Source organism: Neodiprion lecontei, chromosome 7 (genome assembly GCF_021901455.1).
Source record: "Neodiprion lecontei isolate iyNeoLeco1 chromosome 7, iyNeoLeco1.1, whole genome shotgun sequence".
Lineage (NCBI taxonomy): Eukaryota > Metazoa > Arthropoda > Insecta > Hymenoptera > Diprionidae > Neodiprion > Neodiprion lecontei.
Window position 1 is genome coordinate 9,906,905 of NC_060266.1, and position 26,089 is coordinate 9,932,993.

General features: G+C 37.7%; 1 protein-coding gene across 2 annotated transcripts in view; it reads right to left on the bottom strand.

Moving 5' to 3' along the window:
* Positions 1-25,834, bottom strand: part of LOC107226158 (protein O-GlcNAcase) — a 187,888-nt gene extending 162,054 nt beyond the window's left edge. The window contains exons 1-3 of one of the 2 annotated variants that reach the window (XM_046744761.1): positions 24,824-25,834; positions 24,566-24,617; positions 24,072-24,405 (exon numbers count right to left, since the gene is read on the bottom strand). In XM_046744761.1, the coding sequence (XP_046600717.1) occupies positions 24,072-24,405; positions 24,566-24,617; positions 24,824-24,896 (459 nt within the window). In that variant the 5' untranslated portion in view covers positions 24,897-25,834. The remainder of the gene's footprint in view (positions 1-24,071; positions 24,406-24,565; positions 24,618-24,823) is intronic. The other variant, XM_046744759.1, reaches the window with a different exon arrangement.
* Between the last annotated feature and the right edge of the window lie 255 nt (positions 25,835-26,089).

Below are 26,089 nucleotides of genomic sequence, written 5' to 3' on the forward strand. Positions count from 1 at the left end.
CGTTTTTGGGTAACGCGTGTCGCCAATACGAACGTAGTCACTCTCAAAAGATATCAACGAATCACCAATCATTAGTCCGTTTGAGAGTTTGCGTACACCGTACACGTTGTCCAATTCGCCTTTTGTCTTCGCATCTCTCATCAGTGCAAAATACTCGTCCTCGACCGGTGTTTCTACGACTGTTTCATCCCCCGCCGAAGCAAAGGAATCGTCCATTTCCGAGACAGTTTCATTTTTCGTTTCATTTTTCATCTCCTTTATTTCTTCTTTAATTTCTTCCACCTCTTGTTTGACAGGTTTGGTAGCTTTTGTAACATTCACCAGTTCTTGCAACGGAGTCACTACTGGTTTGAAAACGTCACTCAATTTCTGAGTCGTAGATTCCCTGCCCGACTTGAGCAATCTGTGTTTTCGACGGATCGCAGCACTTGCTTGAGCGATCTGATGTAGGACATCTTTTTGCTTGGAAATCTCAGAGCTCTGCATGTTGACGCAACTGAGTCTGCAACGCTACTGCGTCTCTCGCTCGAAAACGGTAGATTTTATTCCTTTTCCAGGCTAACAAAAGAATCGAATCCCCTCCTGTATCGTCCTTCGTTGAGCTCACCGTCTTTGTCGATCACCAGAAACCCGTACTTCTCACCGTTCCAGCATGCAGTGCACACACTTTTAAACTCTGTGTAAGACATATCGGTGTTCACATGGTCGTTGTATACGTGTCTCAGGTTCATATCGTCTTGTTTGAATAACACGAGTAAGTTTACGTTGTCGCGCACGAGATATTTGGGAATACGCGCGTACGTCTGACAGAGATAGAAACAGTCAACGTCGTGATGTCTACCCATGCAAAAGTAGGCTCTAATATTGTCCTGCTTCTCGCACGCTACATCGTCAAATATGATTATTGAGTCGGGCCGTGCTTCTTCCGGTGGAATCACTTGCTCACGCTCGGTAAACGCAAAATACTCCGTATTCTCAACATGGTCCAGCAATTGCTTCAACAATCGGTATTTAGGTTGGTTGAGAGATTTCGAGTAGATGTAGATATTTTCAAATCTGAGTCCATTGGGATGGGTTATAAGTGTGAGCAACGCATTAGTTTTACCACAATTCGACGGTCCACAGAATATCGCACGTACACTGTTCGGGAGTAATTCACCGTGCCGTTTGTGCTTTTCGACATTTTGCTCCGAAAGTTTGTCAAAATTCATCACGGGAAGCTTGGTAGGTTGTTTCTCAAACCGCATCTCGGACATGACTGATCGGATTTGCTATAAATACCCCGTTTTAAAGCACTTTTCTTCAGTCAACGCACGAACATGATCGCGTACAGAGGTAAACGAAGCAGCAGCAGGCGGCAACATCGTGGCAAGGGTCTGGTGAATAGAATCATCAACAAACTTCCGATCGAGTTGCATGTTCCCGGTTACCAATACTGCGGTCCCGGTACGAAGTTGACGAAAAGAATCGCGAGAGGCGATTCCGGTATCAATCCTCTCGATGCAGCGTGTAAGGAACACGATATAGCGTATTCGAAAAATCGTGAGAACCTTGAGGTTAGAAACGAGGCTGATAGGGTGTTGGCTGAGAAAGCTTGGAAACGGGTTCTCGCAAAGGACGCAAATTTGGGTGAGAAGGCAGCTGCTTGGGCAGTAGCTAATACAATGAAAGTAAAATCAAAACTCGGAATGGGAATGCGAAAGTCAAAAAATGTGACCTTGAGAAAAATTGTAAATGCTGCAAAACGTTCTATGGTTCCAAGCAACGATGCGAAAGTAGCTATCGAATCTGCGCTGAAGGGAGCTGAGAACGCCGTTAGAAAAGCGGGTGGTAAATGTAAAGTGCGAACACCTCGCGTCCTACCGGTACCTTCGAAAGTCGGTGGTTTTCTACCGTTTCTGATTCCTATTTTTGCCGGTCTCAGCGCTACGGGTGCGTTAGCCGGTGGTGCGGCCGGTATAGCAAAAGCTGTGAACGATGCGAGCGCGGCTAAACGAGAATTGGAGGAAAGCAAACGACACAACAAAACTATGGAAGCTATCGCGTTGGGCAAAGGGCTTCATATGAAACCGTACAAAACAGGTCTTGGTCTCCATCTTTCAAAAAACTAGATGCGACGCTACCACGTCGAGCGTTGACTGATTGGGACTTGTTGAAATATGCAATAATCTTGAGGGTTCCGCATTTTCGCGGTGTTTTCATGCGAAACGAAATGCCCGCAAACGGTCCACGAAAAAACGAGTCAGCTATAATCAACCTTGACGACAAAGACGGTCCGGGAACACACTGGGTTGCGTACAAGAAACGCGACAATAATATCGATTACTTTGACAGTTTCGGCAACCTTCAACCACCCTCGGACCTCATAAAATACCTCGGCGTTGGTAGCGTCAAATACAATCATGAGAGGTACCAGGATTATGATACATTTGAATGCGGACACTTGTGTCTGAAATTTCTGAGTGGTGAGCTATATAAACATGGTGCGTGATTCGTCAAAGTCAGTCTACCACTCGCAGTCATGGATGATTCGTTAACGTTAACGATTTCGGGAACCTCTTCGATACTCGAGGCACAATATTTCCCACCGATCGAACTTGCTCGTGATAAAAGTTATGCTCTTGGCTTGGTAGAATTGTTAACCTTTAATTCGATTCCCAACGTTGATGTCGGTCACAATAAAATTTACGTAGCTGACAAAGTGATCACCATACCCACCGGTAGCTACGAGATCGAGGACATAGAAAAGTATCTTCAAAACGTGCTAAGAAATACAGACATCAGGCTCGCCATCAAACCCAACAATAATACATTACGCAGCGAAATCACATGCAACCACACGATTAACTTTGAGCCGAATGATTCCATTGCTCAACTTTTGGGATTTACACCACGTGTATTGGAGGTTGATAAAACTCACGAATCAGACGTGCCTGTAACTATACTCAAGGTCAACGCGTTGCGAGTCGAGTGTAGCATTACAACGGGCGCCTACGTCAATGGACACAAAGTACACACTATTCACGAGTTTTTCCCGACCGTCCCACCAGGATATAAGATCGTGGAAGTACCGTCGCACGTCATTTACCTTCCGATCACCGTCAAGACCATAGATCACGTTCAGCTCCGGTTAGTGGATCAAGACGGAGACCTGGTTAATTTTCGTGGAGAAGTTATTACTGTGAGACTACACATCAAATCGCAATAAACGATGGGAATTGTATATAACAGACTGTCAAAGAGTAGGTATATCAGTAAGTCGACATGCCCCGATCAAGTCAGTCGTCGATCGATTCCCGAACCGCTAACACCTCGAAACGTGGAGTTCCTGATAGCTCTGGGTCTGAAACTGACACCTTTTGGAAGAGGAATTTCCGACAAATAAAAATCCGATTTTGCTTTTTTATCATCTGCTACGTGCCATGGAGGAGGAAATCTTGAGCATTCAAACACCAGTCGTCTTTGACGAATCCGTTGCGCATTACGAGATTCACGCTCACAAACCTTACGCCTCGTCAACTTTCAACAACAGCGATGAAATTCGAATCACCGTTCAGCATCAGGATTTATGCATATTACCCAGCAAAAGTTCGGTACATATCCACGGACGACTTCTCAAACCTGATGGTACAGCTACTGTGAACACACAGCTCGTAAACAACGCCATCTGTCATCTGTTTGAAGAAATTCGCTACGAAATTAACGCAGTTGAGGTTGATAGAAGCAAGAACGTTGGCTTGACAAGTCTCATGAAGGGTTACGCTTCCCTGCACCCTGGTCAGACTTGGCTGATGGAGAACGCTGGATGGCTCGATGTAGAAGAGAAGAAAAAATTAACCGATGCCGATGGTAACTTTGACGTACTGATACCGCTCAGCATGATATTGGGTTTCGCCGAAGACTACCGCAAGATCGTTGTCAACGCTAAACATGAGTTAATTTTGACGAGATCAAAAACTGACGTCAACGCAATCATGCAGACTCAGGAGGAGGAATTCAAAATCACGATCAATGCAGTGGAATGGCTAATACCGTATTTGAAACTCGCGGATCAGAAAAAAGTTGACCTACTAAATTTCATTCAGAGAGATCCGCCTATTTCGATGAGCTTCCGCAGTTGGGAATTGTACGAATATCCCTTACTTCCCACAACATCGAAACACGTTTGGACTGTGAAAACTTCCACTCAGCTTGAAAAACCTCGGTACGTCATTTTGAGTTTCCAAACAAGTAGAAAGAACAAGACTGGCAAGAACGCAAGTCATTTCGATCATTGCAATATCACGGACGTCAAGCTATTTTTAAACTCTCAATCTTATCCGTGCGGTAACCTGAACCTCAACATGAGTCGTAATCTGTACGCGCTCCTGTACGAGATGTACGCAAACTTCCAAGCTACCTACTACGACAAGAACCCCGAGCCGTTGCTGACAAAGAGTGAATTCCTTCGAGACGTCCCCTTATTCGTTATCGACTGTTCGAAACAAAACGAATCTTTGAAGTACGGACCTGTCGACATCCGTCTTGAATTTGAAGCTAAAGCCAACTTTCCCGCTGAAACATCGGCGTACTGCTTGATCGTTCACGATCGTATTGTCGAATACAACCCGCTCAGTGGTGGGGTGAAAAAGTTGGTATAAAAGCTGACCCGTTCCCACCATCTCGCACAGTTTAAAGATGGAGCTTATCGTTGACATACAAGGCTTTCGTAGACCTTTCAACAACACCTTCACATTAAAAGAATTGGCTATAATTTCAATCTACTCGGAAGCATCTCCATCAGTGTTTTTCTTCAAGCCACCTTACAAATGGAATTTACTGGACGTCAAATACAAAAGCCTTACCTTTCCCGTAGAGCAACCGGAAGCAATTTGTTTATAATATATGTAATATGATTCAAGATTAAATTAAAATGTTTATAATTTATACCCCCCGATAATTCTAATGCCAGACTTGAATTCGGCATCCCCGAAAACCCCCGAGTAACGATTTCCAAGCGATTTTTGCGAATTTCCTGTCGTTCTCATAATATTGCAAGTAATTATGCAATTGCAAAATGCATTTTTCGAAAAATGGCCCCACCAAACGATATAGACTTTTTTCCTGGGACCTTCCTGAACACAATGCAGAAAACCGCATGTCGATATCTGCTGTCTCCAAAAATTTCTTTATTCCGGCTGATTTTGATCTAAATGCCCTGGACTAATAAGATGCTTCAACTCGACGCTGCAAGACTACCTCCAATTCACCGATAGCGGTAATAGCAGAGCATTATCAAAACTTTATCACCTCCGTCATCAACAATCACCAACTTACCCCAAACAAGTTTCTACACCTGGTATTTTAAGCACTACTTTTTCTCTCCTTCAATTATTCTATATTTTCTACCTCTAGCTACCGACATTGCCATATATGTTGCTGCACGTATATTTACCCCTTATTCATCAAACAAAAAATCTACGCCAAAATAGTGACTTCTTTCAACGTATATCTTATATTTCATTATATTCTTATATTCAGTCTCGTCTATTAATTAAGTCTTAAACTTACAAGGAGAGTATCAGGCGTTCCGATCACGGATTCTGTTCAAACTTGCAAGAGTGTTTCCTTAGTCCTAAAAATGAAGCCCCTCATGATCAGTACCATCTAATGGGGCCTTTCGTCGCAAGGTACCATTCATAAACTGACACAAAATACCATTTTCGACGAATTTATCAGGCCTTCGGTACTGCTATGGACTGATCCAGCAAACTTGGATATATCAGTGAAACTTTCTGAGTAGACCATGAAAATTGATATTTCATGCGATAACTCACTATATTTGACCCTTATTGCTCTGCGAGGCCAACGTATTGGTGAATATCGTGAGCTTTACTGAAAACATCTGCGGAGTAAAACGACATCGTAACATTAGATTGCTCGTGTATGCCCACGATATTCTGACTAAAAAAGCATCCATAGCGTCGGTTTTAACTCGCTGGGAAATAACATTTGATAATATTCCATGAAATTTACTGCTTACTATTTAAATGCCCACATCGAAAACACATGGAAACATCTGCTAACAATTACAAATTATTAATTTTGGTATACAATTGGCTGAAACTTCCATCACAACGGATTCTACATCACTTTGATTGCCGCAGCTAGACGGACGGATACTACACATGAGCGAAGTAAAGCAAACCATGCAAGGGTTTATATTACATATCGCCTTATTGGAATACATACAGTGTTGGCTGGCATGTAAATTAAATAACGCAATGAGACAAGACGTTAATATGGCAGTTTGCTTTTATTTGCTTTGAACTGCCTTCAAAAACCGAGATTTGTTCTTTACACTTATTATTATTTATTAAAATACCCAAAAGGTTCCTATCTTTAATACTATTTTTCCATTTACGAAGATTAACCCTTTCGGCCTGATCGGTGACTATAGTCACCCAACGCCCGACGCTCGCTCTGTCCGAGCGGTGACTATAGTCACCCAACGCCTGACGCTCGCTCTGTACGAGCGGTGACCATGGTAACCCAACATTATGTTATAATTTTTTCAAGCATTTTTTTTACGAGCGACTGCACTCGCTCTGCGTAAGATAGCGTGGTATTGTGCGTCTGACGGGCGCTTGCAGTTGTTCCGCAAGTACAGACGCTTGCCGCGACTGCTCGGTCAGCGGGGACGGCGCGACGTAGAATGCGTCCGTAGCGAAAGGGTTAAATATCTCCGATTTCATCTTGGGTAATACATTCACAAGCTCATTTACTATCCAGTTCAATATTCTGAGCAACGACCTTCGAAATCCTGCAAATAAACACGAGAGATCGATTTTCAGTAAAACTATGTTGGTACTTACGTTATAACTACTTTCATAACAAATATAAAAAATTTATGTTTTTAATAAATACTTTCAAAGAATTCTGTTCATGTAATGCAATGGTGTTATTTCGATATAATTATGAATTTTTGGTTAGGTTACGGCTTCTAATCAGAGAATTGTGTGTCACAGCTCAATACAGAAATTACGAAATGTTAGAAAATAAGGAGTAACAATAATCTATTCACCATCGATTTTCACTCACAAGGCCAGCTTTAATATAGCGATTCTGACAGATCCACTGAGACATCTCAATCGGTACACAACAGACGATGTTGGTAAGGTAGCACGCTATTCCAGTCAGTAGCCTAGTCATAGTGGGCTGTTAGCGAAAGCTCATAAGGGGGATTACGTTCTATGTTCATTTATAAATTTATGCGCTAGTTTTATGACAACCTTTTTCTTCTACTTTTTGTTCATAATAACACGCCGTAGTTTACGAAGCGCAACGAGCGACGAAATGTCTATCAGATGGAACAGAGCATAAGAGGCTTCATTCTTAGAGCCAAGGAAACACTCCTGCAAGTTTGAGCAGAATCCGTGATCCGGAGGCCTGATCCTCTCCTTGTTAGTCTGAATTTATATCGGACACGATATATCAGATGGAGAAAAAAACAAATTTCAATGTGGCTTACGTGTCACAGAACTAGGCTTCAGACCTTTTGCTAAAACTACCTACCTTCCAGCAGTTAATTCATTACAGATTAGATCACAACGCCTGAACACTCATCAGTTTCGAAAACAACATATTTCTATTCTTGTCGATTTTATAAAGATTCTACCAAGACATATTGATACTGCCTAAGCTGAGAAACAAAATGATAATATGCAATACCCTCCTAGTCTAATATTACCCTCACGTTTTCCTAATCTAAATTACGATAACAGCTCAAAATGTCACTAACCTAGCTTAAATGAGAGAAAAGTCTTTTCACCCATACTAATTGTCGTCTTACAAGTCAGCTATAAAGACCATAATGTCAGCCGTATAAATGCTACACAAGGTCAGTGTACTCTCAAACGCGGTAGTAGTTGAGCTCAAGATGTAACCGTAGCCATCTCCCATGACGACATTTATCGTACAGTGACTGCATCTGACCACGATAGCCATGTTTCACGCGATAAAAACATTCTAAAAACTTAATACTTTAACGGCCATATATTCCATCTTTTTTCGAATTACTGAACTATTAGAAAAAAAATTTTGCTTTATTAATAATGCCGTCGCCACATCCTCCCCCGTTCTTCGCGTAGAACTTTTTTTACTTTTCCAGCCTGCTCTATACCTGCAATCGCAACGTCTAATTGCTTCTTCATTTCTGGTCCATAGTAACATTGTGCCACCACCCCTCTCTACCATTAATGAGAACTGCAACCACCCTAGTACATAAGAGTATCACGCCAGCAAAATCTGCCCTTGCCAGTAAGCAATCCTTCACCCACATATCCCCATAAAATTAATTACTTATATTACCCCATAGATTTAATTCCTTGTATTGATCTGCGAGCTTTAACTGGCTCGTCGCACAAACGGGAAATAGTGAGAGCATAGTGGAGAGTAGAGGAATGATGTACCTGATAGAATCGGATCCGACCAAACCGGAAGTCTACTATAGAATGCAATTGAATAATTGATTCTATTCGCGAGCTGTCCGTTTATTTCTATTAATGTATTTCACTGCTTCACTGCCGATTTCACTGCTGCGCAAGCACAACGGCGAAAAATTTGAAATGCTGCGCATCACAACGATGCGCAAACACGTTCCAGAAGATTCTGCACTATGTTGATGAGTATGGCATCACTACTTTTATACCGATTCCAATCATTTCTTTTGAAATAAACAATTTTGAAACAATACCCGACAATTTACTCTACCTCACCATCATTCCATCCCGTGCGTACCCTATCGACGGTCAAGGTCTAGCGTAAAAGCAAACTCTTTTCTTTGGAATGTTCTGCGAACTGGCTACAATCGACCTTTTTTGTTCATGCAGCAATCTTCTTCGAAAGAATCAAAAACCTTACATTCCCCCCTCCCATAACTCGTGGTCCCCGGTGTGATATCAATCAACTCACATACCCAAGACAATGTTTACGCGATGCCGTTAGTTAGCAAAAAAGTGAGAGCTTTCATAAAAGACGAAAACAACGGCAAGTCTATAACCGAACTTATTGTTCTCAGAACGAAATTGTATTCGATTAAAGTATCAGGTGAAAGCACAGATAAACAGCGAGTCAACAGAGGCAGACCATCTACTTTGAAAAAAATTACTTTAACCCTTTCGTGCATAAACTTTTTCTTACATGCAATTCACTTGCAATTTTGCATGCACGGGCTTTTGGGTTCGGATCCAATATGGCGGGCAGACAAAAACAACTTGAATTTTTTTTTTTAATTCTGTAAGATTTTTTGGTATGTCTTAAGCTTCTGTAAAAATTGGCATTCGGATTTCATGGTAGATTGGCAGAAAATGCTTTATTTCGTGGGAAAGTACGAGTTTCCATTTGTTTACATGAGTTATTTTTCAAAAGAAAAAAAAAAAATTTTTATATTTTCTTTAGACTTAGAAATATTTCAGGGACTGTGGGACCAAAAAAACTCGGTAGTTTTTACAAAAACAGTAGTTTAATAAATAAAAAAATCTTTAAAAAAAAAGATGGGACGCTAAACGACCCTGCGTGAATTAAAGGGGGTTAAACGATTATCTGCTATACACTTTCATTATCGGAATTCAGTGAGAAGTCAAAATGTGATTTGAAGTTTGGAACTGTAACGTGGCATTTTTAATGCCCGTTACAAACGACTCCTTGAACCTTAACCGAAACGAAAAGTAGAGACTGCGGTATCAATTGATGAAGTATCCAAGATTCCGAGGGGGCGAATAACGAGGTTGAAATTAGTAACAACGTTATCGTAACGAAAACATTGGAAAAAATCACTAGTTTCTTACTTTTACAATGATTTTAAAGGAACTAAGATTACAAAATATAAGTATATTTTATTTTATTACGGTTTACTTAATTTCAAACAGTTCCAAAATCGCAAAATAACAGGTTTTCCTCATTATCAGCATGAATCGTCAAGTTTACGTTACTAACTTCAACATAGTAGCGAATAAGATATTTCAGAGTTTTTGTTTCTTTTATTTTCGAGTATGATGGCACAATTTTATGGAACGATGGATAGCGACGATTTTAAAAGATGTCGAAGCTACGGAAGGGAAGCCAACGAAGATCCCTGCATCGCGGTCCAAGGCGACATCAATTCCCGCTAGTGGCCGGAGAGCCACAGCCTTTTCTCCGCTTTCTCCGCCAATAGCTGGCTACTGGACTTGCGAAGAATCAACTAACGACGAAGAATGACCGCCCGCGCTATTATGTAGCTACGCGGCTGATGAAATTGCAATCCAGGGTTAAGTTCGGCGTCCCGACGTTCCAGCAAATGTGCGTCAGATTGCGCAATCGACGAAATTGATGGAAAATCAATTGTTACGGATTCTTGCGGGCATGAAGACACGTAGCAGGGGCCGCAAAGTGATCCGTGTTGCGGCAGTTTGAGAAATTTTCATATCACTCTAGTTCTGACGATCGCGTAATAGACACGTTCTATGCTCTTCGATAACGAGTTTATTTTTTTTACAATTACGAACTATCGATGACGAAAGACTTCGAAAAACTGGATGCTTTTTGTAGTAGCTGCAGAACGGTAAGCGCGGCTTAATTTCTCACGATCGAATTTCGAAAGTAATGAAGTAACGACTTGCCAAATAACGGATAGGCATTTTAGATTTGCGATGTCGATAACTGCTGGAAATTCGCTGGCCGATCTTCTTGCTTGGTGACCGTAGCCTGAGTCCCGCGTTATCAAGGAAAGAAAATTTAATTTTCTAAAATATTTTGAGTAGATTGAAGAATGAAGAAAGTTTAGTCGAAATTCCGGTCAGGTAAATGGAAGAATTTAATTGTTGGGAAAACGAACATGTTTGCGTTTTCGACGTTTCAGCCGGGCCCTGCCGACCATCCTCAGGCTATAATAATTACAAAATGTTTCAGAAAACAATTCTAATTGGAACAGAGACTATGTTAGTCTCAGGCTATAATAATTACAAAATGTTTCAGAAAACAATTCTAATTGGAACAGAGACTATGTTAGTGTTCCAATTAGAATTGTTTTCTGAAACATTTTGTAATTATTATAGCCTGAGGATGGTCGGCAGGACCCGGCCGAAACGTCGAAAACGCAAACATGTTCGTTTTCCCAACAATTAAATTCTTCCATTTACCTGACCAGAATTTCGACTAAACTTTCTTCATTCTTCAATCTACCTCCTGGTCACTAATACTTCACAAATATTTTGAGTAGAGCCACGGTTCCGAATTAAGTCTTTTTCGTGTAATTTTAGTACAATTCGAATTCCGTTGTAGGAGGTCGAGTCGTGGTATCACGTTTCGCAGTGTCGCGTCTCGAATAGGTTGTGAATTGCCGTAATTGACTGTTCGAAATAGACAATGGATTACTTAATTAGTAATTTTGAGAAAATGTAGCATTTGAATACGTTGCGACTGCGTTTAGTTGAGTCTGAACTCGTGATTTATGATTAAGTTTACTGTTACGATTTGAGTCTTACTCGTTTCGATTTAGTTGACGGTTACAATAAGAATTTTGTGGTGTCAAATTTCAGACATATCAATTTGTGATTGAATACGATTGACTTTAGGTTGTGTTGACTCATTGTCAATTAATGTTTCCGTTTTGTTATATTTGAGTTTGAGTAAAGATTGAGGTTACAAATAATTTCTGTTCAATTTTCGTTTTGGCTTGAGATTAAATTAAGTTGCATGTCTAGTGCTACGCCTCGACGTACTTTTTTCAAAATTGTTTTCCCTTCCCCGACTTTCCGTGTGGTAGTGCTGACTTAACGTTAATCTAGCACCACCGCCATTTTTTAGACTTTTTTTGCAGAGCAGAAAATACGGTATTTTGCCACTAATTAGCCTAAAAATAACCTAAAATTATGGTGTAGTCCGTTTTTTCATTTTCTAACATAGTGGTGCCAGCTTAACGTAGGTAAAAAACCTATCTCAATTGTTAAATTCATTACGGGTGCGACAATGTTGAAGTGAAGTCACCATTTTTCATCTGTGGAAGAACATATGAAAAAAGGAATTTCATGCCCCCAAAAAATAATATTTCGATATTTCGATATTTCGAATTTAGCTGACCACTTGTTGCTGATCTTGCTTCGTGTTTTCGCAAATGGAATGTAACTAGCCGTATCAAGCTGGAACCGCCACATTATAAAATCGAAAAATCCTCTATGGAATAATTAAGGGCTAATTAAAGGCAAATTAAATGCTCTATTTTCGAATTAAATGCTTTGCGTTTTTTAAAAGAAACTTGTGGCGGTGCCAGCTCGAGATAAACCTGGAACCGCCACACCTAAATAAAACGGGAACGAGGTCAAATTTCTAAAAAGTGTGAAGGTCATAATTAAAGACTGATTAAAGGCTCCAGGAACGAGTATTTCATTAAAATATATATTATATATAAATTAAAATATAAGATATATATATATATAAATATAGAATATATATAAATATTAAAATATATACTATATATATTCACCCCCAAACAGCTTCAAAAGTTCCATTTATGTATAAAAATACGCCTGTTAAAATTTCAGCTCTTATTAATATTATGAGGGTGCGCACCGTACTTTTCTTTTTTTCATCAGAATAACGTGTACGTAATAGAGTTCGTCGCTGAGGCACATTGGAGACTATGTATCTATATATCTGGCATGTTTAAGTGTGTATAATACACGACTTATTTTAACCTAATTAGAACGGCAGAATAACTCAGGCAAAATGCTTTTTGCCCCTTCTTATTTTTATAACTAGCTTACGATGCGTCGTACAGAAAATTTACAAACAAATTTTCGTAGAGAATTGAACGCTCCACAAAAAAAGGTCTCTTATTATTTTTCGATAAATTCACTCGTTGAAACGTTATTCGAGGTCAAAAGTCAATAAGAATGAAAACAACTTTTGAAAGAGTAGATTTATCAGAAAATAATAAGATATCTTTTCTTGAACAGCGTTCCATTCTCTACAAAAATATGTCGGTGGATTTTCTGTACGTCGCCGCATCGTTAGCTGCTGACAAAAATCAGAATGAGCAAATACTTTTCTCCATATATTTTTATGGAAAATAGAAAAGTGCGATGCACAACCTTTTAATGTTAAGATTGAGAGCTCAAATTTTGAAAGACGTATTTTCGTACCGAAATGAAACTTTTCAACTTGTTTGGAAGTAAAATAAAATTTTTTTGTCTTATTAAAGTGCCTTGTTATACATTCAAAATAGTTGTGAAATTGATTTTTCGATATTATTATGAATTTAACTTATAGATAAGACCTCAAGAAACAAGAAGATATTTTTCCAGTATTTTGGGTATTATAAAGTTTCAACTGGTTAATGTGCCGTGAATGCAAACGGCTCATGGTTACCTGTGGTGAGGTACGAAAAAACAGAGTATGGTTTCAGGTTGAGGGCTTACAAGGCTATACAGCACATGATGTGAATATACGATATATTGTCGATTAATGTTCACACCACGGAAGAAAATTTAAAAATGGCAATATTGATTATTTCAAGAAATCTTGCAATTGAATTATTTCCCGAGATCTGCGGTGCTGTGATAGCCAACATCACAGTCGTCTCCACGCAATTCTCAGTCTACTGAAATCATACATGCTGAGAATACCAATAGCTATTTTGTTGAATAAAAATGATTTTTTCCTACCAATGAGATTTAATATTAACAATGTGTACTATAGGCAATTACTGGCGAATAAAATTGAAAATTTTTTGATACATAATGGAATTTAACACAGGTCATTTAAATGAATTCACTCCAAGCGCTTAGGCATTGACAAGCTTTTTTTGATAATTGTCGATATACCCTTTGTTCGCCTGCATTTTTGTGATCATTATTGAATCATATTTTATTATTAATATTTTTATTATTAATTATCACTGATTTACGATTCTGATTCATGGGTGAATTCAATTCAATGGATCGGGGGCGATAACGTCGGAAATGAACCGAGTCAAGGTAGAGTGAAACATTGTTTGGATAACGGTGACTGGCTTAGACAGGCAGAACACATTATTGCAACAAATTTGTGAGCGATAAACTTTTCGACAATGTTGACACTTGATCAAATAGCACTCCATATTCATGCATCAGCATGAAGTTACGGACAATACCAGAAATTACTCTATTTAAAATAGTCTCGGGAATCATGGATTGAAAAGAGGTATCATGATTCCTGATAGCGACGAAGTATAGTAAACTATGAATAGAACGTTTTCGTCTCTTGAGCACCCGATGTAAGAATGTATGTAGATGAATATTAACATATAGGAATCTTACGCTTCCGGTGGGAAACCACGTAAGACGAGCAAAGCCGTCCAATAAATGATATGCGGATGTGCATATCATTAAGTTTTTAATTATAGTTAACTATACTGGCAAACGGTCCCGTGAAACTTGAATTATTTTTTAGTACTAACAGAACAGAATAATCGGTTTGATCGTTGACAAAACATGGGTGAAATCAACTAAATACTGAAAAATTTGGTGTATCCTGAAATTCACTCAAATTTCTCTGCTGATTTTTGTAGGGCTTGTGATGTTGAAAATTTTTCCGTTGTCAGAGACAATTCAATAATGCATTGTTTTGGAGTGATCGAAATCTGGAAATTGAAATAGATTTCCTCAAGACTTGTATGTATTTTCTGAAACACAGACTTTTGAAATCTGCAGCGGAAAGCCTATGATTATGAAATTGACGTAACGCCTTTAAAAACCCTCTCACTTGTTCCGTCCACGAGTTACACTGATTTTTCGAGTATTGAGGTGGTTTTCACCCCTTGGGGGAGGAGCATTTAATTCGCACGGGTGGTTGGTTAAGTGCCTTTAATTCTAGAGTAATTTTGACGCCTCTAGAAAGCCTGTAACTTGTTCCGTCAAAGAGTTACACTGATTTTCCGAGTTTTGAAGTGGTTTCCATCCCTTGGGGGTGGAGCAGTTAATTTAAGCGGGTGATATTCCAGGAGCTTTCAATTCCAGAGTAATTTTGACGCCTATACGAACTCTATAACTTGTTCCGTCCAAGAGTTACACCGAATTTAAGAGTTTGAGGGGTGTTCTTGTCTAAGGGTGGTTCTCAGAAAATGTTTTATCCATGGATTCCCGGAGCCTTTAATTAGTCTTTAATTATGACCTTCACACTTTTTAGAAATTTGACCTCGTTCCCGTTTTGTTTAGGTGTGGCGGTTCCAGGTTTATCTCGAGCTGGCATCGCCACAGGTTTCTTTTAAAAAAAGGAAAGCATTTAATTCGAAAATAGAGCATTTAATTAGCCTTGAATTAGCCCTTAATTATTCCATAGAAGATTTTTTGATTTTATAATGTGGCGGTTCCAGCTTGCGGTTCTCTCTGAAGAATGTCTTGATATTGTTTTTCGAAGCCATTGTTTGTAAATTATCATAAACAATTGTAACGAGCAAATATTAAGAAAAAAAAAATTTGTTTCACGTGTTTTTTCTCATTTTTTTCCTTCTCTAGGCACAATCTAACCCTATTCTATACAAACTATAAGTATAAGTATCGATGAATTTGTACACAGTAGTCAGGTGCCCCCAACATTCTTGAAGGATCAGTCACGTGTCTGCATTTAGTGAACGCGGCGACAAAGACATGGGACCTTCTTGATATTTAACAGAAAACTATTCACAAAACATCATTAGCCGGAGTGCGTTTAGATTTTTTGAATCAAGTTTAAGGGGGATGGGTACATTAGAATAACAAAATTTCATGTATATGTTCATGTTTTTCCCCCCATTTTCATGAAGCTCAGATCTTTCTTTAACCCCTTCCCAAGTACAAGGTCAAACGCGTCTCACTTTATGATGAGAGACATTTGTTACCAGGATACCATTAGTCCAGGAAATAAAGCCGAACAAAGGTCTTTTTATGACACAAATTCAGGATGGATGAGACCTATATATTCTTATTAGTCCGGTCAATTTAGACCAAAAGATAGGGGTGAGGTTACAATAATTCACACTTGGCTGAAAATTGGTAGGGTTGTTCAAAACACTGTTATAAATGAAATGTGAAAAGTCCTCATCGATCCGACACCTGGAAAAAAATTTACTCGGGTTCAAAGGTCACAAAAACGGGTTTTTCGCGATTTTCAGCAAAACGGTAAGTTTTATCATAAAATTAGCCCAGACAACAATTGTAGATCAGATAATTAACTATAAAAAATATCCAAATACTTTTTTTCCTAAGAGCCACTGTTTTAAAGATATAACGATTCAAAAAGTCGAAAGCGTTGTAATCGTCATAATATGCACACGTTTCCACGGCACCTTTGAGGTAGTGTACTTAGCACGGTTTTTTTACTGTGGTTTCCCCGGTAGGCCTATTCCACTGCTCTGTTGTGATTCTGTTTAATTTGAAACTATTGAATAATTAAATATATTGGCAAGCGTTGAAAATGATAAAAGGGGTGTGAATTAAAAAAAAAAAAAAAAAGTAAAGTTTATCCATCGGAATCATAATTGTCTGAAACTTCTGCTTCCTCTTCTCCTTGTTCTTCTTTTTCTTCTTGTTCTTCTTCTTCTCCTTGTTTATCTTCTTCATCCTGGGTGCAAGTAAATTGCCCCAATAACGACACATCGCATGACTCTTCGTTAGCATCAAATGAATCTTCAATTGTTGGTAATTCAACATTGGAGCATGACAGACCTTGACAATTTGTACATGCTACAGAACAAAACAGTCCAACTTTTTTGCAACCACATTTAGCACTACATCCCTTTTTGCAGTTGCAAAAAATTGTGTTTAGCAGTTTTTCTGGCGCAGGTGGGAGTAAAGTTTGAACTGGCTCTAATGAATTGTCGACCAACTTCCAACCCCATCTTTTGGGTCTAGCTGATAACCAAGCCACACTTGAACTAGGTAATATACCCGAAAAAGATGTTTATGAGCAGCCGCTGAGGTTGGAGGAAGACAAGCTAACTGCACTTCTTTTTTATTTCAAGTATTTTTAACGAAACATGCATATCGTAACTTATCTAAGCACGTAATTTTTTTAGGAGCTCCATACATGGAGAGAAAAAAACGAATTCCGTTGGTGATAACTTCTTGTGGAGTTGAATTACTCTTTTTAAAAACTTCAGCACATTGAACTAAATCTTGTTTTTCAAACATTTTAAAAACAGTTGTTTTATTTACCCCTCCTGAAAAATGCAGATGTCGTATCATAGCCAGTTATTGCATGTAAAAATAGTGCATGATTTGACACTTTGCAATAGCAGATAAACTTTCTTATGAATATATTAACAACTGATGTTGAGCTTTTCCAGGTTAAAAAAATAAAAAATAGTTTTTTCGATTGAAGTTCGAGCAGTGAGTAATACGAGTAAGTCTACATCTTCACCTATGACAATAGTTGTATTTGTTAAATTGAATTGCTCTATTGCTGTTTCAATTATCATTACATCAGCATCATTATTAGCTTGTTTTACCAATATATTTTTAGCAGTAAACTTTTCTTTCAACATTGCAATGAACCGAGATTTGTTGTGAGTATTTGCAAGAAATTTCTGTTGACTGATAGAAACTGTCATAGATTGATCAAATAAAATATCAGAAGATGAAGATGTTGCTGAAGTTGAATGGGAGACAGATGTTGCTCAAGGTTACACTGGCGTATAAAATGAGGGACTGGGTTTCTTTTCACCCGAAATTCTCATATTTATAATATTTTATATGTGTAAGTTACACTGACCGATAGAACGATATTTTCACTTGTATTACAGCTTCAGTGATGTATACATATACGTGGTGTACTTATACATATTATGACGATTACAATTCTTTCAACTTTTTGAATCGTTATATCTCTAAAACGGTGGCTGTTAGGAAAAAAGTAATTAGACATTTTTTATAGATAATTATCTGATCTACAATTTTTGTCTGAGCTAATTTTATGATAAAACTTACCGTTTTGCTGAAAATCGTGAAAAACCCGTTTTTGTGACCTTTGACCCCGAGTAAATTTTTTTCCAGGTGTCGGATCGATGAGGACTTTTCACATTTCATTGATAACAGTGTTTTGAACAATCCTGCCAATTTTCAGCCAAGTTTGAATTATTGTAACCTTGGATGTCTAAATTGACCGGACTATATAGAGCTGATGGGCGTGATGAAGGCCTGTGTTTCCGAGCACGATTTTGTTGGCGAAAAAACAAAAAAAAATGCGGAGCGTTCAAAGTTGGTGAAACGATGTTTTTGAGCGATAGCGAGGAAACTATTGATCTGAGAGAAAAAAAGTTTTTCAAGAATTTATAACTATTGAAAAGACGAACAATTTGGCCGGTCACAAATTGAAATTTACTAATTTGTTCTCTTGCAAAGTAATAAAAACCTGATAAAACGACCATTTCTACAATAACGAATAATTTATCCAATAATGCATGTACATCTTTGAAAGTCTCGTAATATATATCTCTTGGTAGATCGGAGAAAAGCTATTTATTATTAAAAACCCAACTTTTCTTGCACGGAATTTCCGAGCTGAAATATTATCGAGAAGCAACAAAACTGGAAAAATATTAATCCCAAAGAGTCCCACTATCATGTACACTATGAGACAAAACAATTTTTTATTATTAAGTGGCTGTAAAATGACTCCAAAAATGGAGTACGCTTTTTACTCGCAAACAAATGGAATTACTCCGCCAATTTTCATGTTACAGAATCAGTATTAGCTTTATTGAAAAGCTGTTATTTTTACACGGATTTATAAAAAAAAAAATTCGTTCAAAGTTAATCAGGGGGGGGAGATAATTTTTTTTCAATAATTATTGCAGCTGCTCTTTTAAACATAGAGAGCTAAAATTTGGGTACAGTATAGAAAAAGACTCTTACTAACCGTCATAAAATTTTCGAAGACATTACTCATGAATGGACTGTTCATTTTTGCGGTTAATTCACGGTCAAGACGTGTGGACGCGTATGGCGACGGAGTGGGGGACATCCATCTCCGCCTGGGCGGCGCTTGCGCTGAAGGTGAATTCGCGGGTTCAAATTCCACGAACTTGGAATATCTCTTGATGACAATGAACGTAACGAGATGTTTTTTTTTCAATCTCGGCTAGCTTTTTTCGTTGATCGTGAATTTGTTATGAACATCTCAAAAAATATATTTTTGAACCTCGAAATTTGTTTATTAATTTTTCATTTTACTCATATTTAATCAATTTTCGGATTTAATGTGAATTGCCTTTCATCGTTATAAAGTTCCTCTATGAGTTTACCGAAAAAAATCGACTCAATGAAAAATATATTGTTTCCGAAGCATGGATCATCTGGAATAAATACGAAACGTATTTACGTTTGAACATGGCGTATTTAATACAACAAACGGTTATAAAAAGTACCGAAGCAAAAAATACAAACGTCAAAAGCCCTTGAAATTGAGGCATACGTAAATACGTTTCGTATTTATTCCAGAGGTTCTGTCCTTTATATTCCGATTTTTCCGCAAAACGTAATTACCCGTGCTCCGGAAACAATATATTTTTCATTGAGTCGATTTTTTTCGGTAAACTCATAGAGGAACTTTATAACGATGAAAGGCAATTCACATTAAATCCGAAAATTGATTAAATATAAGTAAAATGAAAAATTAATAAACAAATTTCGAGGTTCAAAAATATTTTTTTTCAGATGTTCATAACAAATTCACGATCAACGAAAAAAGCTAGCCGAGATTGAAAAAAAAAAACATCTCGTTACGTTCATTGTCATCAAGAGATATTCCAAGTTCGTGGAATTTGAACCCGCGAATTCACCTTCAGCGCAAACGCCGCCCAGGCGGAGATGGATGTCCCCCACTCCGTCGCCATACGCGGCCACACGTCTTGACCGTGAATTAACCGCAAAAATGAACAGTCCATTCATGAGTAATGTCTTCGAAAATTTTATGACGGTTAGTAAGAGTCTTTTTCTATACTGTACCCAAATTTTAGCTCTCTATGTTTAAAAGAGCAGCTGCAATAATTATTGAAAAAAAATTATCTCCCCCCCCCCCGCCCCTGATTAACTTTGAGCGAATTTTTTTTTTATAAATCCGTGTAAAAATAACAGCTTTTCAATAATGCTAATACTGATTCTGTAACATGAAAATTGGCGGAGTAATTCCGTTTGTTTGCGAGTAAAAAGCGTACTCCCTTTTTGGAGTCATTTTACACCCACTTAATTGTAAAAAATCGTTTTGTCTCATAGTGTACATAATAGTGGGACTCTTCGGGATTAATATTTTTTCAGTTTTGTTGCTCCTCGATAATATGTATATTACGAGACTTTCAAAGACGTACATGCATTATTGGATAAATTATTCGTTATTGTAGAAATGGTCATTTGAGCAGGTTTTTATTACTTGGCAAGAGAACAAATGAGTAAATTTTAATTTGTGACCGGCCAAGTTATTCGTCTTTTTATACCTATAAATTCTTACCAAACTTTTTTTTCTCCCAGATCAATAGTTTCCTCGCTATCGCTCGAAAACATCGTTTCACCAACTTTGAACGCCACGCATTTTTTTTGTTTTTGCCAACAAAATCGTGGTCGGCAACACATAGGCCTTCATCGCAGCCATTAGCTCTATAAGAATATATAGGTCTCATCCGTCCTGAATTTGTGTCATGCAAAAATGCTTTATTTCCTGAACTACATGGCAACCGCTGTAAATAACGCAAATGTTTTAGTAGGGGAGCCCAAGAGGCTAAATGGTAAGTCACTTGAGCGCTGCGAGAACCTATTGGATCATAAAGATTAGATACTAAAAAGAAAAAAAGTTCATATGATATATGCTCTTTTACTGCCGGGGGAAGTAGGTACTAATTTTCAAAAATGTAAAAAAAATTTATTTTAAAGAAATACTCGAGTGCGTTAGAGATTAATATCGTATACGCCCTATGTGCTTCCGGTAACAGAGAAGTATTAATCTGCCGGCTTACAAGTCGGGGGTGGCAGCACGAAGGGGTAGAAAATGAAAAAAAAAAAAAATTATTTAAGCTCATCAGATATTCAGGGGGAATGTTAAGTGACCTCTAAAAGGTATCCTATTCAAAAGACTGACGATTTGGATGCAGTCAGAACTCACAGCCGATTTTTGAAAATGTAAAAAAAAAAATAGTGACCTTGAAATACTCAAGCTCATCAGATTTATATGCAGACAGTTCAGCTTGATGTCCTTGTTGTGCTAACCTATAATCTGATAATTATGTGGAGGAATTTCATTGTTCTGACAGCTTAAGGTAGTACCGTGACATGTAAAGGACACCAATAGTCAATGGCTGTTGTTTTCTTTCTCACTCACTAGTGCTCTCTTTCTTTACCGACTATCGCTCACTTACTTCCACTCACGTGAATCATCGCAAGTCACCAACTTTAAAAATTATTTACAAAAAAATAAATACTGCTTGTTTATGTTTTTTTTGAAAAAAATTACTTGTTATATCCTCAATTAATAGTTCTCAGTTTTTGAAAACAATCCTAAGAAAAATATGGCTGTTATTAAATAAAATAACTTTTAACTTTTTTAAAACACAATAAACAAACCAAAGCGTCACAAATCTACGAACACGACCGCGTTGTATTGTGATCAGCTGAGATGGCATCATGGCCGCAGAAAGTAGTGGGGGGACGGTGCGAGAGAGTGAGAAATAGTGAAAGAGTGAGAAGGGGAGAGGGGCGCGGAGTGGGAAATACGTAGTTCTCAGCACTTGCACGAATTAAAAAAAAAAACGATGTTTTGACGCAATAAGCAATCCTGAAATTTTCAACGCGTTATTCTCGAAACCATAACACGATAACTATTTGACCGATTCACTCTAGATTTGGACAGCATGTGCTTCATTCCTTTGTCTTGGAATTCAGTCGGCCAGATTGTTGGTACATTCTTTTTCCATTTTTTTACTCGAATGATTGGGCAAAAAAGTGATGAATTAAGTTTTTTATTTTTATTTATACGGTGGCCATTTTTTTAAAATCAAAACCGTGTTTTACTGAAGTTCTAGTTTCATATCTTAGCTTCGAAATGACGTTTGGTTTTTTTTTTTTCAAATCCGCCGTTTAGCCAGAAGGCTGTCCACCGCCAAAAAAAGGCTTTTCATTTAACCAACTCCCACGGGCACCATTTTCAATATTTTCTGATACACAAAATTTTTCATATATTGTACATACATACATTCACATAAATAAACTGATAGTACAAATGCAATAAAATCACAAAAAAATTGATGTCTTCTCGGTCTCTAATGTACATTCCCTCTCAAGTCTAAACCTCGTCAACAAGTCGCACGTCGAGAGGTAAGTAAGAAAAGTTGATACGCAGATCTAACAATTTATTTAAATATCGAGGTTAAACTTTTGAGGCAAGAAATCGAGTCTTCCGTATGTTCTTTTGCCCATGGAGGATTTGTAATTTTTTTTGCTAACATTGACATACCCATAATAAATTTAGTAATTAAGACTTGCTTCTGAGGTTTTCATGGAAGCTGAGCGTTTTTGAAGTCTTTTTTCAAGCCGCCCTCACGGCCAAACTGTTCAAGTTAGAGAGGCGCCATCTGTAACTTTCCGGTGAAAGATTTTGTGTTCTACAAGTGATTTTATGCATTTTAGTCTACCTGTAGGTGTTTCAGAGTGTTCGCGTTGAAAGTACCCGCAATGTGAAAAATTTGCAGATTTACAAAGTTTTTAATTATTTTTCAAAAATATACCTAGCTACAATATACCCAACAACTCGGATTCTCATTACGTAAGATGGTATGAATATGCAAAGACATTTCAACGTAATATTGAATTTTGATACAATGTTAATTATTTCAGCCAGCTATCAGATTTATCTAAATTGCACTGCACCACCTTTCAAATTTTTTTCATCAATCTGTTTTTTGACATAGGCTCTCTAATTGTAAAAAACAAGCCAAGTTTTTTATAACGAGCACTTGATGCGAAGAAAAAAATTTGAAACAGCTCAAAAGATATCACATTCAAGGTTTAAACTCATAGCTACAACAAACATGACCAAATCTCGTGATGATAATCTTGTGTCACGATTCTTTTGAGCAGTCCTAACACCAGATACATTATTAGTGCATAACGAGGTTAAGCTTGTTAACATTACGTAACAGTACATTTTTTTTAAATCATCATTTTAAGCTTTAGCGTCAATCTAAACTGCTTCTTGCAAAATAAGTACATATCGCGTTATTTAAGAAGGTTGGTGAGCTTCGTGAGCCAAAAAACTACTTCTCACGAATAATATTACAAGAAAATCGAGCATTGAGTATTTATCAAAAATGTCAATACATTCGTAAGAGGCTTTTTTTCTTTTTTTGAACCATATGAAAATGAAAGATACTGCAATCATGAGGCAAAGCTTACATGTAATTTTTCATTTCAAATCGCTTCAAAATGAAAAATAGTGTTGTTTGATTTCACTCAGCAATAATTATTTTATTCACAAGACAATTTTCAAAAGTCTCACTAGAAAGCTTTTTATTCGCCACGTTGGTACTATTAAACCTTTAATTTTACAACATTACATCAATACTAAATTTGATGATCAACAAAGAGTAACATTGAATTGGCTACCTAAAAAATATAGAATCTGTATGAGTGTTTTTGTTTAAAATAGTTTTCTGAATAAAATAAGCTATCATAGAATGAAATCAAACGAATCTAGTAGATTTATCGTAATATTGAAGCTATTTGAAAAGAAATATTGATTTTTAAACTTGTTTCATTATGGTATAGTTTATTTTCTAATTTCTTAAGAACACAATGTACCTTACAAACACATAAATTGATTGAATGCTCAAAATGCTACTATCTTGTAATAAAATCAATAAGAAGTATCAACAGTTTTTTGTTCATTAGCTTCCTAATGTCACAATGTATAATGCACCATAATTCATTCGATATCAAATTAGCAAATTAGCCATCCTATTTGAAATTGTCTTCTTACGTTACTATCATGTTCTTTAGCCTTACATTTTTTAAGCATCATGAATAAATAGATCACACCATTTTGATGAAACTTACTTGAGCGTGTGCAAAGGACTGAAACACTTCTTTATCAGCTTCACTCATTTCTGGTTCAATATCGTCGAAGAGCAGAGCAAATGCGATGCAACCGAACTGGCTAACTTGCTCCAGTTTCCTTTTTAAAGCAGCAATTTCTTTTGGACTAGAATAAGTAATATCTAAGCCAGGTGACAAGGCATAGTAAAAACTGATTCCACACTCCTTAGCTGCAGTTATAAGACCAGTTAAGTGCTCGGCTTCTTCGACTGTATATAAATCTCGCCAGTATGCACGATGTTTGTAATCGTCTTTTGGTGCATAGAGATATGAGTCCATTCCCCACTTTTTCATTCTGAAACCGAACAGGAACAGTTATTTGCTATATTTCAGAAACAAAGAAAATATGTCAAGCAGTATGTGAAATGTTTCCATTATAAAATCTAAAGATGTGATCGACAACACAATAAATTTATTCTGTTATTATCTTTCAATGATTGAAAAGACATTCTTACTTCTGGAATAAATCCTTTCTCTGTTCTGTTGTCCAAGGGCGGCCGTAGAATCCTAAAATAATGAGAATAGATGTAAATTTCAAGTCGATTGAACGCATCGGGCTGGGGTTAGGGTTGTAACAATAACATTATTGTGCCACATTCATCATTACTTAGCTCCACATAAGGTCAGAGAATACTGTCGTGGTTTGATTGAAAACTTCAGTGGTGATGTGGTATTCAAGGGGAAGTATCGGAAGATTATGAACAAATTGTTACCTTCAACAACGCCACATATGAAATTTCCATTCTTCGTGTTTGAATTATGGCTAGCTCCATTTGTCACCGCCATCGTGAAATACAAAATATGTTTTTGTTTCGATTTCCTGAGTTCGAAGTTTAAAATAAAATTCGAAACGTACAAACTCGACCTGCGTAGTAAAAAAACAAGGCAAAACCATAAGGTTTAACTTTCTACTTCAATTTAAACGTCACTGAGTTTGCATGGTACACAACAGTACACAACGACAAGCTTTAATTATGTAAAAACTACACTCCGGTAAGACTTCGCCAAAAGTAGGATCGATTTCTATTCTCACGAATTGTTCACGATCGGTGGTACACTCGATACAGTAAAAACATGATAACTTTCTACCATATTGTCATAACGTTTTCACTGGCTTCACTCGATGCGCACTGAGTGCAAGTTTCCTAGAATTCCGCTTCTTATTAAGCTCCATATACTTTAGCCTCACATTAACACCCAGGTGGGCTAATATTTTTTGAACCCTTCCTTCGTCGTTTGCTGGTATTTAATAGTGAGTTCCCGACGTTTGATGGTGAATAGTTTAGTCGTTATTAATAAAACAAATTGGACTAGGGATTTCGCGTGACGTCAGCCCTTCATGATTGTATTTTGTGATCGAGCGCTATCTTTGCAGAATCGTTTGTTGGTATTTATTAGCGCTTGTCCAACCTTCAATAGTTTCCCAATTATCTGTGAATATTGGAAAAAATGGCCCAAAAATAAAAATAAGAGGACAGGGGCAGAATTCTGAACATCAAGTGAGTTCGAGTTAGTGAGTTCTACGGTTTTCCGCTCTCCATGCTATTATTATAGTCGATGGTTAATGAACATCACGGTCAGTACAGAGCTTATCGATGTTAAATATTATTACGAAGTGGCATATGCTGTTCATAGAGAGCGATAGCTAAGAAAGAAGAGAAAAATAGATGTTCTGACGTTTGTTTGTATTAATCATACATAACCTCTTATTCCTTCTCAAAAGGTTGGGTCAGCCCCACGGTCTTACATACAGGTCTGGAAACTCTGGTGGTGGGGGGCGACTCACTTCTTGAGTCCGCTTTCAATAATTCTTAGATTGGCCGCAAGGGTCGCTGTAACCTAGTAGGGTCACTCGTGTCACCTGTGAGCGACAGAGACAGAAAAAATTTCTCTCTGTTGGCGCAAGCGCGCTATAACCTAACCGGCCGTACTAGATAGTAGCGACAGCGACGCAGTGCCGATACTGTAAACTACAAATT